Source organism: Rosa rugosa, chromosome 2 (assembly GCF_958449725.1).
Source record: "Rosa rugosa chromosome 2, drRosRugo1.1, whole genome shotgun sequence".
Classification (NCBI taxonomy): domain Eukaryota; kingdom Viridiplantae; phylum Streptophyta; class Magnoliopsida; order Rosales; family Rosaceae; genus Rosa; species Rosa rugosa.
Genome location: NC_084821.1, coordinates 64,505,807 through 64,518,302, shown reverse-complemented (window position 1 = coordinate 64,518,302; position 12,496 = coordinate 64,505,807). Strand labels below are relative to the sequence as shown.

Here is a 12,496-nt window from a genome sequence, read left to right as displayed (position 1 = left end):
CTGAATCCCGAAGAACACCACAAACCGCTGCGTACCACCACCGTTGAAATCAAACCATCCTGAATTTCAAACCACCATCACCCTACCTTTTTTTCGGAAAAAGAAAAAAAAAACTTTTTTTTCCAAAACATTCGTATCCATCTTGAAACCCTTGAAAATCCAAACCTGCGAAAATCATGAATTCCTCAATGATGAAATCAGAGAAACAGACTATGGGGCATTCGGTGACTACCGAATTTTCTGTTATGGCTCAACGCAAACAGGGTCCTCCTCCAGGCTTCTCAGGACCTTCTCCACGCCGTCCCCTGGGTAAACCAAATCCATATGCAAACAAAAGGTGCATTATCTGTGGGGAATTAGGTCATAGCAAGGAGCGGTGCTATGAAGTGATTGGTTACCCTGATTGGTGGGACTTCACCAAGAAACCGCGAAAGAATCTGGGCAAGGCCGTTGTTGCTACTACAGAGGAAGTTTACTTAGACAATGCCTCCGCTAATGTAGCGTAGTCAGGTATGAATGGTAAGGTTACTTTTAATAGTACATGGATAATTGATACAGGTGCATCTGACCATATGACCAAAGACCCAAGTCTTGTGAAAAACCTTAGACGTTCCCCTCAAGACGTTGTCTCTACTGCTGATGGTACTCCAACTCCGATCATCGAAGAAGGTTTTATTGCTTTATTTGATACTTTAACCCTTGAATCTGTCTTAGTTGTTCCATCACTAGCTTATAATCTCCTGTCTGTTGGTCAAATTATTTTAGCTCTTGCATGTATTGTGACCTTATTCTATCCGTCTTTCTGTGTGTTTCAGGACATTCTGACTCGACGGATTCTTGGTTATGGTGTTAGAAGGGGGAAATTATACTATCTGGATCTGACAGAGACTGACAAGAAACAAAACATCTTTTGGGACAAGCTAATCAGATCAACGGGGTAGAGAATGCGAAGGAAGCTGTATGGTTATGGCATCGCCGTTTAGGTCATCTATCCTTTCGTTACCTTAAGAAGCTGCAACCTCATTTGTTTTCAGTTGTTAGTGATTTGGATTTCCACTGTGACATTTGTGAACTGGCCAAGAGTCACCGTATTTCATATTCACCAAGTCTTAATAAAAGTCCTGTTCCTTTTATGAAGATTCACTCTGATGTCTGGGGTCCTGCGAAAATTCCTTCTCTTTCTGGAGCTCGGTTTTTTGTAACGTTTATTGATGATTGCACTCGCATGACATGGGTGTCATTACTGAAGAATAACAGTGATGTATTTGGAATGTTTACCGAATTTCACAAAATGGTGGCAACTCAGTATCAACAATCCATCAGAGTGTTTCAGTCTGACAATGGTGGAGAGTTTGTGAATGGCCCTATGATTGAGTTTTGCCGGTCACATGGAATTCGTCATCAAACCTCCAATTCTTATACTCTTCAACAGAATGGTTTAGCAGAACGGAAGAACAGGCAGTTGATGGAAGTTGTTCGTGCTTCCTTGTTTGGCATGAATGTACATCGGTCCTATTGGGGAGAAGCAGTGAAATCAGCAGCATATCTTATCAACCGTACTCCTTCACGAGTGATTGAGTTTCAAAATCCTCATCAGAAACTTCATACACTTTTCACCATCCCTTCTATGCCTAATTTGGAGCCCCGGGTGTTTGGGTGCACAGCTTATGTTCATATTCCCAAGCCTCAACGCAGCAAGCTTGATCCCCGTGCCTGTAAGTGTATATTTGTTGGTTATGCTGACTTCCAAAAGGGTTATCGATGTTATGATCCTCTTACTGGCATTATACATGTATCTCTTGATGTTGCTTTTCGTGAATCTGAGCCTTATTACTCAGGGGGAGCTTCTCAGTCTTCCCTTCAGGGGGAGAGAGGTTGTGAAGGGAATCCTCGTTCTATTATTGATTTTGATGTCTTTGAAGACTTGGAAAATTTGGAGGATAGATTTGAAGGTAGAAATTCGGAAACAGAAAATGCAGTTGCCTAACAGAGCATTGTGAATTCCGAAACAGAAAATGCGACTGCCGAACAGAATGCGACTGCCGAACGAAGTGTTGCGAATTCCGAAACAGAAAATGTAACTGCCGAATAGAGTGTTGTGAATTCCGAGACAAAAGAGACGACTTTTTTGGATAGTGTGAATCAAAATCAAGACGTATCTGAAGCTCACACACAAGATATTCGCCCTTCTGCATCACCAACTGAAGATCCCGGTCAGAATGATCCTCCTCAGGTATCCCTAAACTTTAATGAGTCTTCTGGGTTAGAAAGTGTCGAACCTAGGAAATCACAAAGGGTTACCAAGGGAATTCCTAAGAAACAATATGAACCAGATATCAAAGCCAAAACTAAATACCCTATAGCTAATTTAATGTCTAACCATAGGATTTCTGGGTCACATGCACTTGTTGTTGATCAATTATCTACTGTATCTATTCCTAGTAACGTGCAGGATGCATTAACGGATCTAAAATGGACAAAGGCGATGAATGAAGAATTGGAAGCTCTTCAAAAGAATGCAACATGGGAGCTAGTACCTATGCCGGTTGGAAAGAAGACTGTAGGATGTCGTTGGGTATTTACTGTGAAGCTTAATGCAGATGGAACTATTAATAGATACAAGGCGAGGTTGGTTGCCAAAGGATATACACAACGCTATGGGATTGATTATGAGGAGACTTTTGCACCTGTGGCAAAGATTAATACTGTCCGGATTCTAATCTCACTTGCAGCAAACAAATATTGGCCCTTGCACCAGTTTGATGTGAAGAATGCGTTTCTTAATGAGAATTTGGAGGAAGAAGTGTACATGGATGTGCCCCCAGGTGTTAAGAATTACCCAAGTGATGTTGGCAAGGTGTGTAAATTGAAGAAGTCTTTGTATGGCCTGAAGCAGTCTCCAAGAGCTTGGTTTGGAAGATTTTCAAAGTCCATGAAAGCCTTTGGATACATACAAAGCAATTCTGACCATACCTTGTTCATCAAGCGCAAGAATGGTAAGATTACAGCTCTTATTGTGTATGTTGATGACATGATTGTTACAGGGGATGATCCGAAATAGATAAATGAATTGCAAAAGTAGTTGTCAAAGGAGTTTGAAATGAAGGATCTGGGACAACTGAAGTATTTTTTAGGTATTGATGTTGCAAGGTCTAAGAAGGGGATTTCACTTTCACAGAGGAAATATGTTATTGATTTACTTGCTGAAACGAGGTTGTTGGATTGCAGACCCATCGAGACACCCATTGAGATGAATCACGGACTTGCTATCTATCCTGATCAAGTTCCAACTGATAAAGGAAGGTATCAACGTCTTGTAGGAAGGTTGATTTATCTTTCACATACTAGACCTGATATTGCTTATGTTGTGAGTGTTGTTAGTCAATTTATGCATTGTCCTAGTGAAGAGCATATAGATGCAGTCTTTCGTATTTTGAGGTACTTGAAGATGGCGCCAGGTAAAGAGTTACTATTTCAGAAAAAAGATGAATTAGAAGTTGTTGGGTACACAGATGCAGATTGGGCTGGTGATAAAACTGACAGACGTTCTACATCTGGGTACTTCACTTTTGTTGGAGGGAACCTTGTCACTTGGCGTAGCAAAAAGCAGAATGTTGTTGCCAGATCAAGTGCAGAAGCTGAGTTCTGAGGTATGGCACATGGAGTCTAAGAAATGTTGTGGATTCGTAATGTCTTGAAAGACCTGGGTTACAAGCTTAAAAAGTCTATGGATTTGCATTGTGATAATACAGCTGCCATTGAGATTGCACATAATCCAGTTTAGCATGATAGAACAAAGCATGTGGAGGTTGACCGTCATTTTATTAAAGAAAATCTTGACAGAAAGGTTATTCGCTTTCCATTTGTAAACTCAGATGAGCAATTAGATGATGCTCTTACTAAATGAGTGTCCAGGAAGGTATTTGACAGCTCAGTTGACAAGTTGGGCATGAATGACATCTATGCACCAACTTGAGGGGGAGTGTAGAATCGCTGTAAATCTGTATGTAATTAGGATTTTATTTAATTAGGATATCCTGTAATTATGGAAAGATTGTTTCCTATTAGAGTTAGACTACTCCTTTGTTCTTGTATATATACTCTCATTGTGGGATGAATAGAATCATTAAATTAACCATGAATTCATTGTGGGATGAATAGAATCATCAAATTAACCCTGAATTGAAGTATTCTTTTTTACTCAAGTGTCCCGTTAGTGTCGGACGTATGGCTAGGGCCTCTCGACACCCCCAAATTTTTCATGTTTAGCAGTTTTCCTAGTGATCGAGCTGGATCATCACATATGCATGACTTCGGTTGTGTTTGATCACTTTGATTAATGATGGATTATGTATCAATAGCTCTATAAAATAGCTATATATATATATAGTAGGCAACTGAGGATAACTTAGCTTAATTAGCTTATAGTTTTCATATCCACTGTAGTAAGCTTTGATTAATTAATCATCCCAAGCAGCTTGCTAGGAAACATAGGAATGAAGTTAAGCAACAATAAAAGGTAGGTGATTCCTTCAGAAGCACTACTACTTCTATGGTTCTACCCAAAAACATTACTCAATCTGCTATTCTGCTTCGTCCTTACTCTACAATTAATTCAAATATTGGTCCTGTCCTTTGAGCTAATAACTATAAATTATATGCATATATATATAGTTAACCAAATGATCAACTACTTAAACTGATCATAATTCATTAATTTGACCAACCACGCATGATTTGCGGCATTGATAATATGAATTTATAGAACTGCATGGCACTCTTGTGGCACTCTTAGAATCTCAATCTACTAGTGCGTGCTTCCCTTCTCTCACTCAAGGAATATATTTGGTCTATTATATTCTTATTAATATTTTTCATTTACTTTTTCCTATAAGAGTCGAGGCACATAATTAATGTTTGCCCAGTGTAAAGTTTTAGCAATTGCAGTGTTTATGAGGCTTGGATTGGTTTACAGATTAGACGATTCGGTATGTCGATGAGTTTGCTTTACTTTCTCATGTGCATAACGTTACGAATTAAAAATGATTGCATATAGGTTTGCCATATTAGAAGATTGAGTATGAGCATGAGTGGAAATAGTACTTGTTGAGAAGGGGGACATAAAATTCATTCCCTCTCCTTAAGTTTTAAGTTTCTCATTTTCCATTCATAAACCAAACTACCTGTAACAAAACTGCATGGTAACCGCCTTTGCTCCCGCTTCTTGATTGTGCACCAAATTCTTTATCCTATATTTACATGACTTTTTTATTCAAAAAATAAATAAATTATTTACATAACTTCATGTCTTCATCTAATTTGTTATGATAAAACACTAAAATTATTATTATTATTATTATTTTTTTGAATACTTGCCAAAATTAGTGAAACCCTTCAATTTGGCGCTTCTCTAGGTTTCCCCTAAAATTGGAAGTCAACGAAGACTATTACCATCCCCGATCCAGTCAACGAATTAGTAACTAAATCCAGTAATAATGAATCAAATTAATAAGGGAAACGATAGTAATGAGGGTACCTAATTACAGTCATTAATTTATAATCCCGTCATTCTCTTTGGAAAACAAAACGGCAAACCCCAGCAACAGCAACAACTATCACCCAACCGCTGAAACACGAGAGAGCGACGTACCTTCCGACGCTTTCCCCATTCTTCAAGCAACACACAACTAAAACGACCCCGTTTCGCTTCAGCTAGGGTTTTCGTATTTATGCTCCTCCTCTCCCCCAATGCCCCATAGAGTACTACTCACTCTCTGAACTCTTCCACTAGGTAGGTAACACCACTCTTCGATCTGCGTTTTCAATTGTCCGATTGTACTCGGGTTTTTTTTTTTTTTTTTCCGCTCATTTCCGGGTCGGGTTTTTGCAGGTTGGACCCGATTTGAGGGATCGAGAATGGTGGACGCTGGGCCTGTTACTCCTGGGCAGGTATTGATGGTTTTGATTCAATGCTGGAGATGTTTAATTTGGTTTGTTTTGTGTTTTGGTTGTGAAATTTTGATGAGGATCTGGGAATGTGTGTGGATTACTGGTTTGTGAGCTTTGTTTGTTTTCGACTTTTCGAGCTTTTGATCTGATGAACATTGGGTTCAATTTGTGATGCATTGCTGTTAGTAGTGGACTAGGGGTTAGTGGATTACCGCATTGAGGGTTTAAGAAGGTTATGTGTCACATCGCAGTGTCGATTGTGTGTGTATATATATAAATCCAATCCAATTTTACTGCCACAAATCTCCTCGAAAGATTTAGTGTAGGAAATTGTGTGTCTTTTTACATTGACTATGAATCATGAGTTGCATTTCATACTTTAGTTTCTGTAGATGGATAAATTCTTTGACGATGCTATAACTTGTAAAAAAGAATGGAAAGAGGGGAACGTTAAATCTTGCATCTTGGTGAGAAAGAAGCTAAGAAATTTAATGTAAGGTAGTTTTTGTCATCTCATACATGTAATGTAGTGTGTAAACTGCAACTGGGAATCAACATGGATTGTTCCCAAGGACCAAATTCATGTGGATGCTTGTTAAAAATATTATGATGTGAGAATGGTTTGTCACGTGGATTTCTTTGTTATTGGCCTCCATATATTCAGATCGGTTAATTATTCTTGACAAGAAATGCATTAGAAATTAGTTCACCCATGTGAATTTAAGGTTACATCAGGATAACTGTCCTCATCCTCATTTATCTACAGAAAGTAACCTGTGCTATTGAATCACATGCTGCATCACTACTCCCGTTTTCAATTTTCTTTATTTCTGCTCATTCATTTTTGCATGAATTGATTCTAGCACAGTTATTAAAGCTTTGATATCATGTCCCAGGTGTCCTTTTTGCTTGGAATCATCCCAGTTTTTGTCACATGGATATATGCAGAGTACCTGGAATATAAAAAATCTTCATCTGTTCCTAAAGCGTAAGTTTCCGCCTTAACATGGTGATATTCGACTTGGACTTACTTCAATTCTATTGGCTAAATATTCATGTTCCTTAGTACCTTCATGGAAATATGAGATAGTGGAAAGCATTTAGTTTGTCTTTACTTGTCTTAACTGATGCAAGGATGTGGCTTTCCTATTAACCATGGTATAGGTCGACTTGAGATGACAATGACTAGAATTTTTCTTCTCAATGTTTAGTTTTATACTTATTTTCTCCTGCCCTTTTCAATCAAAAGTATCCCATTCAGGCCTCATGTAGAGTTGTTATGGCCCTATGTTGGGGTACACAATGAGCTAGTTCCAGTCTCTGTTGGAGTCACATGAAAACCGATCCTATTTGTTTTTATTTTATTTTTTAAACCAGATCATAACAGCAACCATACAGTAATATTTATGCTTCCAGAATTAAAACTTTGCCGCTCTTCTGATAGTTTTTGCTCTGTTTTATTTTTCATTTAAACATTTTAAAACACTGGAATGGAAATGATGGATTCCATGGGTTTCTGGAAACCCGTTCCAATCCCCAAAAATACCACCTTAGGGTTCAACAATTATTGGAAACCACACTTTTAAATATGAAACAAAATTCATTTAGAAATATGATGAAATAGCCGTGAAGTATATCATGTCCACAAATCAGCTGGTACAAATCATCAAATTTGGAGTCTGGACACAAAGGTGTAGATGAGTGGTAGAAGTATTTCAGATGCTGTTTGATCAGAAATTAGATAACAAGGATTTGAGAAAACATAATTTTTTTTCTTTTCCGACCAATTTGTTTTGATGCTGAACAAGTGTTTTCTTGTATTGTGTAGTCATTCAGATAGCAATCTGGTTGAGTTGGGAGAGGAGACAGTCAAGGAAGATGATCGGGCTGTTTTGCTGGAAGGAGGTCTTTCGAGATCAGCGTCTGTAAAGTTTAATAGTTCATCCATCAAACTGAACTTAATGAGGTTCTCTCTATGATATGCATCTTCATCATTGAATTTCATGTTCATTTACTTTCAGGCCTTTCTTATGTTCTGGTTCTTATTTCCAGGTTTCTGACCATGGATGACTCTTTTCTACTGGAACACCGACTAACTCTAAGAGTGATGTGAGTATTTAGTGTAATACAACTCTTCTCAGGGGCAAAATGTTATATAATTTACTTATGCCATACTGGACATTAACTGTAGGTCTGAGCTTGGTGCAATTCTGTTTTATTTCTACATATGTGACCGCACAAATATACTGGGGTATTCCACAAAGGTACAATTTTCACGGCTATCTGATCTATTCTTAAATCACTGGTGATTCCATTTTGTGAAAGTTAGCATAAAAGTGCCTCTTTCATCATACTATTGTGTATGGTCCTATTAGATGTCGTAATCTATTATCTTTTTTATGTTTTCCTTTTCTTTTTTAAATGTCATATCTCATTCACCTGCACGTGCACATCATTTCACATCTGGTTACAAAATGATACTATGGTACTATAATATGATCCTATCTTTAATATTTCTTCTCTGTTTCTTAAAGAGCTAATTATTTCATCTAGTGAATGTTATATAAAAGAAAAGTTACTTTTGTCATTTTAATGACTGATGTGTTACTATTGTCACTTATAGATAAAAATAGAAGGTCCTGTTTTCACCTGAGTGCATGTCATGATCACAATAAGCTAGATGTTTAGTCTGTAAATATTGATTTACTGCTTCTTTCTTTTGTACAGAACTACAATAGGGATCTTTTCATCTTTCTATGCCTTCTCCTCGTCATAGTTTCAGCAATGACATCTTTGAGGAAACACTCTGACAAATCGGCATTCTCTGGGAAATCCATATTTTACCTAAATCGGCATCAAACGGAGGAATGGAAAGGGTGGATGCAGGCAAGTACACATTTTCTTTTAGCTTGTAGGTTTTGTTTTGGGAAAGAATTGAATTTTGTGATAATTTTACTTCTACTCTAGGTGACCACCTGCCATTGTAATTTGTTTATGCTTTTTTGGATATGAAATTGTGATATCATCAAAGTTCATCTGGCTGGAACAATCATATGTCATTCTTTGGTATTATTGGTGTTGCTTGAGCTTCATGAGGCTGTAGATAAATGAGTAAAACATGTATATAAGATTTGGCTTGTATCCCTTTAGAGTTAATCACGTTTGAACTGGAAGTACATTATGTTAAATCTTTACATGTATAGCTCCTCAGTCCTCTAACTACGTAGTTGTTTATTAGAATTACATTTAATTTTGATTTTTTATTTTTTGGTGACAGGTCCTATTTCTATTGTACCATTACTTTGCTGCAAGCGAGATATACAATGCTATACGTATGTTTATTGCTGCATATGTTTGGATGACTGGATTTGGAAACTTTTCCTATTACTACATTAGAAAGGATTTTAGCCTCGCTCGCTTTGCTCAGGTAGTTTAGTTTTGGGCAGTATTATCATTTCTTAAATTTCATTGGGGAGTAATAGAGTAATAATCCGGGTTGCTTGTATTCATTATTGAACAATGCAGATGATGTGGCGGCTGAATTTTTTTGTGGCGTTTTGCTGTATTGTTCTTAACAATGACTATATGCTATATTACATCTGCCCAATGCACACGCTCTTCACTCTTATGGTGTATGGAGCCCTTGGTATCTTTAGCAAGTACAATGAAATCAGATCAGTAATGGCTATGAAGATTCTTGCATGCTTTCTTGTGGTTATCTTGATTTGGGAGATTCCTGGGGTTTTTTACATAGTTTGGCGTCCATTAGCTTTCTTATTGGGTAAGTACATATCAGATCTCGGGTTGTTTTTATTTTATTTTTTTATTATTATTTTTATGTCTTAGTTACTGTTGTGAAATAGAGCAACTTTTTTTCTGGTTCTTCTGACTCTGGGCAGACTCGGCAGAAATTTAGTTACATTCATCCTGGACTCTAAATTTTTTCCTATTTGTTTATTTTTGGTAGGCATGACTCCAAGTCTGGATAATTTTGTCCTAATTATCTTCTTGTGTTTTTATTTTGTTTTTTTATAAAATCATATCACTTTAAAAAGTTTAGCCTGTCTTTTGAGTTTCATAATGGGTCTCGTGTTGATTTGAGATTCCTTATACAGACAAAGTGAAAATATGTTGGTTTGGTACTCTTGAACTGGTTCATGTATGACTGAAAACTTATTGTCTTTACTTTGCAGGGTATACTGATCCTGCAAAACCAGATCTCCCTCGGCTGCATGAATGGCATTTTAGATCTGGACTGGATCGCTACATATGGATCATTGGAATGATATATGCGTATTATCATCCTACTGTAATGCCTTGAATTTCTATGCATCTGCTTGCTTTTTGCTCTGTTGATATTCTAACTACTGCGTTTTTGAAATGTCATATCTTAGGTTGAAAAATGGATGGAGAAATTGGAGGAATCTGATACCAAAAGGAGAGTCTCAATTAAAGCAGGAATAGTTTCCGTCGCTTTATTTGTAAGTTGTGTGGCATCTCTTTATCTGCTTATATAATTGTCATTGTTTTCGTATACTACAAATTTGTGTTCTGATCATGCTCATTTTTCCTTTTCAGGTTGGTTATCTGTGGTATGAATGTATTTACAAGCTGGACAAGGTTTCATACAACAAGTTGCATCCCTACACATCATGGATTCCCATAACGTGCGTGTTATACAATTTCTTATCTATTCTTCAATTTAAAAGGGAATGCCTTGCTTGGGATTTAATCAGATGGCTTACTATCACCCTTGCTTAATGTGATTACAGAGTTTATATATGCTTACGAAACTTTACTCAGCAGCTGCGGAACTCCTCTTTGACTCTCTTTGCGTACGTACTTTTACCTGAATGTTGACACTAGTCTACCCTTGATCACTTTATCCTTTTCAAGGTTAATTATTGTTCAGGGCTAATTTTGTCATGATATGCAAGATTTTGCTGATGTATTATTGCACTCTGTATTACTAGGTGGCTTGGCAAGATTACTCTGGAGACCTATATTTCACAGTTCCACATCTGGTTGAGGTATGCAGCACTCACATCTATTTATTTATTTTAGTTGAACTCATTAGTCCACCAAGTCCAAAATTTCATAACCAGTGTGATGCATCTTTAGTCTGTGCAAATGCCTTTCTATTTAGACATTTAAATAAAAATATTCCTATATACATGTACAGATCAAACACCCCCAACGGACAACCTAAGTGGCTTCTCTCGGTCATTCCAAACTATCCCATGCTCAATTTCATGTTGACAACTGCCATCTATGTTTTGGTAAGAGAATCTTATTTTCCCCTTGAACTTTTTCGAGCAAACTCTGCCTACTAATTCTCACCTTGTGCTGTTCTGTTACTTGGTTCTGCAGGTATCTCATAGGCTTTTCGAGTTAACGAATACGCTTAAGACAGTCTTTGTACCCACAAAAGACAACCAAAGGCTGCTTCATAATTCTCTTGCTGGGGCAGCCATTTTTACTTCTTTGTACTTCATTTCATTCATTATTGTTCAGATACCTCATTGACCAGTAAGCACCTTTCTGCTGTATGGTTAGTCTAATATACATGGTTTACATGTCGTAACCAGTTCTTACTGTCGCAGGCTTAACAATTCAAGACCCAAACGAGGGTTATACAGATGCTTCCTGTTGGATGTGCAAATATAGAAAGAATTGAATAAGGGAGTTGGGAGATATCAGTTGCAACTATAGCCTGAAAAATGTGGTTCCAACAGTTTTCAAGCAGAACGGCACTGCATTGCTGTGTGAAAGCCGAATACCGTTAGTTCCCCTTGAGAAGTTTAACTGGGGGAAGGAAGCAGGAAGCAATAGGAAAATTCTTTTGAAATATTGCGGATTGTTGTGTATCTTCTTTTTTTTCTCTACCCCACCCCCCCCCCCCCCCCCCCCAATTTTTGTTAAATCATTGAAGAAAAATGTAGATCTCTGTGACATAGATTCCTTTGCTATGGAAGAAAATACCCTATATATAATAGTGTAATTCAGATCTGAATCTTTGGCCTTACAAGACCAAAAGGCCTCTTTACCGACGATTGTCTTCGTTGAAAACCTGCCATAGCCCATAAGAAATAAAGTAAAAGGAAATGTATTATTTAGTGACAATTTTTTTGTCGCTACAAGCATTTCATAAAATTCAATACGTTTTTCATCGTTTAAGGCTTGAAAAATATATACCTTTTGCCGACGAAGCTTTCGTTACTGAAGGTTTATTATTTCTATCTAATCATTGTGACTTTTATTGTTTTTTTTTTTTTTTTTGAAAAATTGGAAAAAAAGAAAATGCATTAATTCAGTTCCACAATGTTACATGAGATCATCTTAGCCATTGATGTCCTCAATGTTACAGTGGCATTTGGTTCTAAATCTATGCAAGTCAAAACCTAATTAACGGTATCTTTTGTCATGTAGGAGGACTGTAACAACAATTTTTCTAATTTGTTGTTGCACGTTCTTCATGCTCTCATATACTCTCTTGCGTATTCAGATTGTGATATATATCTTCCAGTTTGTTATATCACACTTACGG

General features: G+C 37.2%; 1 protein-coding gene across 1 annotated transcript; it reads left to right on the top strand.

Moving 5' to 3' along the window:
- The first annotated feature begins 5,570 nt into the window (after window positions 1–5,570).
- Window positions 5,571–12,126, top strand: LOC133729323 (protein REDUCED WALL ACETYLATION 1-like). Its single transcript, XM_062156826.1, has 17 exons — window positions 5,571–5,791; window positions 5,891–5,949; window positions 6,846–6,937; window positions 7,778–7,915; window positions 8,002–8,058; window positions 8,141–8,213; window positions 8,677–8,835; window positions 9,227–9,376; window positions 9,475–9,730; window positions 10,143–10,258; window positions 10,344–10,430; window positions 10,528–10,616; window positions 10,722–10,784; window positions 10,923–10,979; window positions 11,132–11,228; window positions 11,320–11,478; window positions 11,553–12,126. The coding sequence occupies exons 2-16, from the start codon at window positions 5,917–5,919 to the stop codon at window positions 11,473–11,475; spliced, it is 1,623 nt and encodes a 540-aa protein (XP_062012810.1). The 5' UTR covers window positions 5,571–5,791; window positions 5,891–5,916; the 3' UTR covers window positions 11,476–11,478; window positions 11,553–12,126.
- Window positions 12,127–12,496: the final 370 nt, after the last annotated feature.